This window comes from Rana temporaria, chromosome 9 (genome assembly GCF_905171775.1).
Source record: "Rana temporaria chromosome 9, aRanTem1.1, whole genome shotgun sequence".
Classification (NCBI taxonomy): Eukaryota; Metazoa; Chordata; class Amphibia; order Anura; family Ranidae; genus Rana; species Rana temporaria.
In genome coordinates, this window is record NC_053497.1 from 50,578,661 (window position 1) to 50,584,807 (window position 6,147).

Sequence of the window (6,147 nt, forward strand, 5' to 3'; positions counted from 1 at the left end):
CTGAAATCGGTGTTGCTGTAGAAGTAGATATTGGTTCTATTGAAGAAGCATATGTTGAAATTGGTGTTGCTGTAGCAGTGGATTTTGGTTCAGCTGAAGAAAAATCTGTTGATATCACTGCTACTGTAGAAGTAGATATTGAGTCTGTTGAAGGAACATGTGTAGATGTTAAAGTCAGTGTTGCTGTTGAAGTAGATGTTAGATCTGTATAAGAGTCATGCGTAGATGATATTGGTGTTGTTGCAGTAGATATTGGTTCTTTTGAGGTAGCATACGTTAACATCAGTGTTGCTGTAGAAGAGGATGTTAAGTCTGTTGAAGGATTATGTGCAGATGTTGTTATCAGGTTTGCTGTTTCAGATATCTCTCCTGTTGATATTTGAGTTGTAGATTTTGTGTCCATGATGGGTACAGGTGTAGAAGTTAAAATTGATGTTACAGTAAAAATAGATATAGGTTCTATTGAAGAAACAGATGTTGATATTGGTGATATTTTAGCAGTAGATGTTAAGTTCATTGATGAAACCAATGTTGATATTGGTGTTGTTATAGAAGCAGGTGTTGGTTCTATTGAAGAAACATCTGTAGAAATTGGTGTTGCTGTAGCAGTGGACGTTGGTTCAACTGAAGAAAACTCTGTTGATATCACTGCTCCTGTAGAAGTAGATATTGAGTCTGTTGAAAAAACATGTGTAGATGCTGAAATCGGTGTTGCTGTAGAAGTAGATATTGTTTCTATTGAAGAAGCATATGTTGAAATTGGTGTTGCTGTAGCAGTGGATGTTGATTCGGCTGAAGAAAAAACTGTTGGTATCAATATTGGTGTTGAAGTAGATGTTGAATCTGTTGAAGGAACATGTGGTGTTGTTTTAGCAGTAGATGTTAAGTCCATTGATGAAACAAATGTTGACATTGGTGCTGTTGTAGAAGCAGGTGTTGGTTCTATTGAAGAAGCAGCTGTAGAAATTGGTGTTGCTGTAGCAGTGGACGTTGGTTCAGCTGAAGAAAAATCTGTTGATATCACTGCTCTTGTAGAAGTAGATATTGAGTCTGTTGAAAAAACATGTGTAGATGCTGGAATCGGTGTAGCTGTAGAAGTAGATATTGGTTCTATTGAAGAAGCATATGTTGAAATTGGTGGTGCTGTAGCAGTGGATGTTGGTTCAGCTGAAGAAAAATCTGTTGATATCACTGCTACTGTAGAAGTAGAAGTAGATATTGAGTCTGTTGAAGGAACATGTGTAGATGTTAATACAGATGTTGCTGTTGAACTAGATGTTATATCTGTATAAGAGTCATGCGTAGATGATATTGGTGTTGTTGCAGTAGATATTGGTTCTTTTGAGGTATAATACGTTAATATCAGTGTTGCCGAAGAAGAGGATGTTAAGTCTGTTGAAGGATTATGTGCAGATGTTGTTATCAGGTTTGCTGTTTCAGATATCTCTCCTGTTGATATTTGAGTTGTAGATTTTGTGTCCATGATGGGTACAGGTGTAGAAGTTAAAATTGATGTTACAGTAAAAATAGATATAGGTTCTATTGAAGAAACAGATGTTGATATTGGTGATATTTTAGCAGTAGATGTTAAGTTCATTGATGAAACCAATGTTGATATTGGTGTTGTTATAGAAGCAGGTGTTGGTTCTATTGAAGAAACATCTGTAGAAATTGGTGTTGCTGTAGCAGTGGACGTTGGTTCAACTGAAGAAAACTCTGTTGATATCACTGCTCCTGTAGAAGTAGATATTGAGTCTGTTGAAAAAACATGTGTAGATGCTGAAATCGGTGTTGCTGTAGAAGTAGATATTGTTTCTATTGAAGAAGCATATGTTGAAATTGGTGTTGCTGTAGCAGTGGATGTTGATTCGGCTGAAGAAAAAACTGTTGGTATCAATATTGGTGTTGAAGTAGATGTTGAATCTGTTGAAGGAACATGTGGTGTTGTTTTAGCAGTAGATGTTAAGTCCATTGATGAAACAAATGTTGACATTGGTGCTGTTGTAGAAGCAGGTGTTGGTTCTATTGAAGAAGCAGCTGTAGAAATTGGTGTTGCTGTAGCAGTGGACGTTGGTTCAGCTGAAGAAAAATCTGTTGATATCACTGCTCTTGTAGAAGTAGATATTGAGTCTGTTGAAAAAACATGTGTAGATGCTGGAATCGGTGTAGCTGTAGAAGTAGATATTGGTTCTATTGAAGAAGCATATGTTGAAATTGGTGGTGCTGTAGCAGTGGATGTTGGTTCAGCTGAAGAAAAATCTGTTGATATCACTGCTACTGTAGAAGTAGAAGTAGATATTGAGTCTGTTGAAGGAACATGTGTAGATGTTAATACAGATGTTGCTGTTGAACTAGATGTTATATCTGTATAAGAGTCATGCGTAGATGATATTGGTGTTGTTGCAGTAGATATTGGTTCTTTTGAGGTATAATACGTTAATATCAGTGTTGCCGAAGAAGAGGATGTTAAGTCTGTTGAAGGATCACGTGCAGATGTTGTTATCAGATTTGCTGATTCAGATATCTCTGCTGTTGATATTTGAGTTGTAGATTTTGAGTCCATGATAGATACAGGTGTAGAAGTTAAGATTGGTTTTACAGTAGAAAAAGATATAGGTTCTATTGAAGAAACAGATGTTGATATTGGTATTGTTTTAGCAGTAGATGTTAAGTCCATTGATGAAACCAATGTTGATATTGGTGTTGTTTTAGAAGCAGATGTTGGTTCTATTGAAGAAACATCTGTAGAAATCGGTGTTGCTGTAGCAGTGGACGTTGGTTCAACTGAAGAAAACTCTGTTGATATCACTGCTCCTGTAGAAGTAGATATTGAGTCTGTTGAAAAAACATGTGTAGATGCTGAAATCGGTGTTGCTGTAGAAGTAGATATTGTTTCAATTGAAGAAGCATATGTTGAAATTGGTGTTGCTGTAGCAGTGGATGTTGGGTCTGCTGAAGAAAAAACTGTTGGTATCAATATTGGTGTTGAAGTAGATGTTGAATCTGTTGAAGGAACATGTGGTGTTGTTTTAGCAGTAGATGTTAAGTCCATTGATGAAACAAATGTTGATATTGATGTTGTTGTAGAGGCAGGTGTTGGTTCTATTGAAAAAGCATCTGTAGAAATTGGTGTTGCTGTAGCAGTGGACGTTGGTTCAGCTGAAGACAAATCTGTTGATATCACTGCTCCTGTAGAAGTAGATATTGAGTCTGTTGAAAAAACATGTGCAGATGCTGAAATCGGTGTTGCTGTAGAAGTAGATATTGTTTCTATTGAAGAAGCATATGTTGAAATTGGTGTTGCTGTAGCAGTGGATTTTGGTTCAGCTGAGGAAAAATCTGTTGATATCACTGCTACTGTAGAAGTAGAAGTAGATATTGAGTCTGTTGACGGAACATGTGTAGATGTTAAAGTCAGTGTTGCTGTTGAAGTAGATGTTAGATCTGTATAAGAGTCATGCGTAGATGATATTGGTGTTGTTGCAGTAGATATTGGTTCTTTTGAGGTAGCATACGTTAACATCAGTGTTGCTGTAGAAGAGGATGTTAAGTCTGTTGAAGGATTATGTGCAGATGTTGTTATCAGGTTTGCAGTTTCAGATATCTCTCCTGTTGATATTTGAGTTGTAGATTTTGTGTCCATGATGGGTACAGGTGTAGAAGTTAAAATTGGTGTTACAGTAAAAATAGATATAGGTTCTATTGAAGAAACAGATGTTGATATTGGTGATATTTTAGCAGTAGATGTTAAGTTCATTGATGAAACCAATGTTGATATTGGTGTTGTTATAGAAGCAGGTGTTGGTTCTATTGAAGAAACATCTGTAGAAATTGGTGTTGCTGTAGCAGTGGACGTTGGTTCAACTGAAGAAAACTCTGTTGATATCACTGCTCCTGTAGAAGTAGATATTGAGTCTGTTGAAAAAACATGTGTAGATCCTGAAATCGGTGTTGCTGTAGAAGTAGATATTGTTTCTATTGAAGAAGCATATGTTGAAATTGGTGTTGCTGTAGCAGTGGATGTTGATTCGGCTGAAGAAAAAACTGTTGGTATCAATATTGGTGTTGAAGTAGATGTTGAATCTGTTGAAGGAACATGTGGTGTTGTTTTAGCAGTAGATGTTAAGTCCATTGATGAAACAAATGTTGATATTGGTGCTGTTGTAGAAGCAGGTGTTGGTTCTATTGAAGAAGCAGCTGTAGAAATTGGTGTTGCTGTAGCAGTGGACGTTGGTTCAGCTGAAGAAAAATCTGTTGATATCACTGCTCTTGTAGAAGTAGATATTGAGTCTGTTGAAAAAACATGTGTAGATGCTGAAATCGGTGTAGCTGTAGAAGTAGATATTGGTTCTATTGAAGAAGCATATGTTGAAATTGGTGGTGCTGTAGCAGTGGATGTTGGTTCAGCTGAAGAAAAATCTGTTGATATCACTGCTACTGTAGAAGTAGAAGTAGATATTGAGTCTGTTGAAGGAACATGTGTAGATGTTAATACAGATGTTGCTGTTGAACTAGATGTTATATCTGTATAAGAGTCATGCGTAGATGATATTGGTGTTGTTGCAGTAGATATTGGTTCTTTTGAGGTATAATACGTTAATATCAGTGTTGCCGTAGAAGAGGATGTTAAGTCTGTTGAAGGATCACGTGCAGATGTTGTTATCAGATTTGCTGATTCAGATATCTCTGCTGTTGATATTTGAGTTGTAGATTTTGAGTCCATGATAGATACAGGTGTAGAAGTTAAGATTGGTGTTACAGTAGAAAAAGATATAGGTTCTATTGAAGAAACAGATGTTGATATTGGTATTGTTTTAGCAGTAGATGTTAAGTCCATTGATGAAACCAATGTTGATATTGGTGTTGTTTTAGAAGCAGATGTTGGTTCTATTGAAGAAACATCTGTAGAAATCGGTGTTGCTGTAGCAGTGGACGTTGGTTCAACTAAAGAAAACTCTGTTGATATCACTGCTCCTGTAGAAGTAGATATTGAGTCTGTTGAAAAAACATGTGTAGATGCTGAAATCGGTGTTGCTGTAGAAGTAGATATTGTTTCAATTGAAGAAGCATATGTTGAAATTGGTGTTGCTGTAGCAGTGGATGTTGGGTCTGCTGAAGAAAAAACTGTTGGTATCAATATGGGTGTTGAAGTAGATGTTGAATCTGTTGAAGGAACATGTGGTGTTGTTTTAGCAGTAGATGTTAAGTCCATTGATGAAACAAATGTTGATATTGGTGTTGTTGTAGAGGCAGGTGTTGGTTCTATTGAAAAAGCATCTGTAGAAATTGGTGTTGCTGTAACAGTGGACGTTGGTTCAGCTGAAGACAAATCTGTTGATATCACTGCTCCTGTAGAAGTAGATATTGAGTCTGTTGAAAAAACATGTGCAGATGCTGAAATCGGTGTTGCTGTAGAAGTAGATATTGTTTCTATTGAAGAAGCATATGTTGAAATTGGTGTTGCTGTAGCAGTGGATTTTGGTTCAGCTGAGGAAAAATCTGTTGATATCACTGCTACTGTAGAAGTAGAAGTAGATATTGAGTCTGTTGACGGAACATGTGTAGATGTTAAAGTCAGTGTTGCTGTTGAAGTAGATGTTAGATCTGTATAAGAGTCAAGCGTAGATGATATTGGTGTTGTTGCAGTAGATATTGGTTCTTTTGAGGTAGCATACGTTAACATCAGTGTTGCTGTAGAAGAGGATGTTAAGTCTGTTGAAGGATTATGTGCAGATGTTGTTATCAGGTTTGCTGTTTCAGATATCTCTCCTGTTGATATTTGAGTTGTAGATTTTGTGTCCATGATGGGTACAGGTGTAGAAGTTAAAATTGGTGTTACAGTAAAAATAGATATAGGTTCTATTGAAGAAACAGATGTTGATATTGGTGATATTTTAGCAGTAGATGTTAAGTTCATTGATGAAACCAATGTTGATATTGGTGTTGTTATAGAAGCAGGTGTTGGTTCTATTGAAGAAACATCTGTAGAAATTGGTGTTGCTGTAGCAGTGGACGTTGGTTCAACTGAAGAAAACTCTGTTGATATCACTGCTCCTGTAGAAGTAGATATTGAGTCTGTTGAAAAAACATGTGTAGATGCTGAAATCGGTGTTGCTGTAGAAGTAGATATTGTTTCTATTGAAGAAG

At 36.6% G+C, this 6,147-nt stretch overlaps 1 protein-coding gene across 1 annotated transcript; it reads right to left on the reverse strand.

Moving 5' to 3' along the window:
- Window positions 1–2,466: 2,466 nt before the first annotated feature.
- LOC120914545 (serine-rich adhesin for platelets-like) lies at window positions 2,467–5,803 on the reverse strand. Its single transcript, XM_040325221.1, has 2 exons — window positions 2,573–5,803; window positions 2,467–2,472 (listed from the first exon to the last, which is right to left on the reverse strand). Exons 1-2 carry the CDS (start codon window positions 5,801–5,803, stop codon window positions 2,467–2,469), a joined length of 3,237 nt encoding a protein of 1,078 aa, XP_040181155.1.
- Window positions 5,804–6,147: the final 344 nt, after the last annotated feature.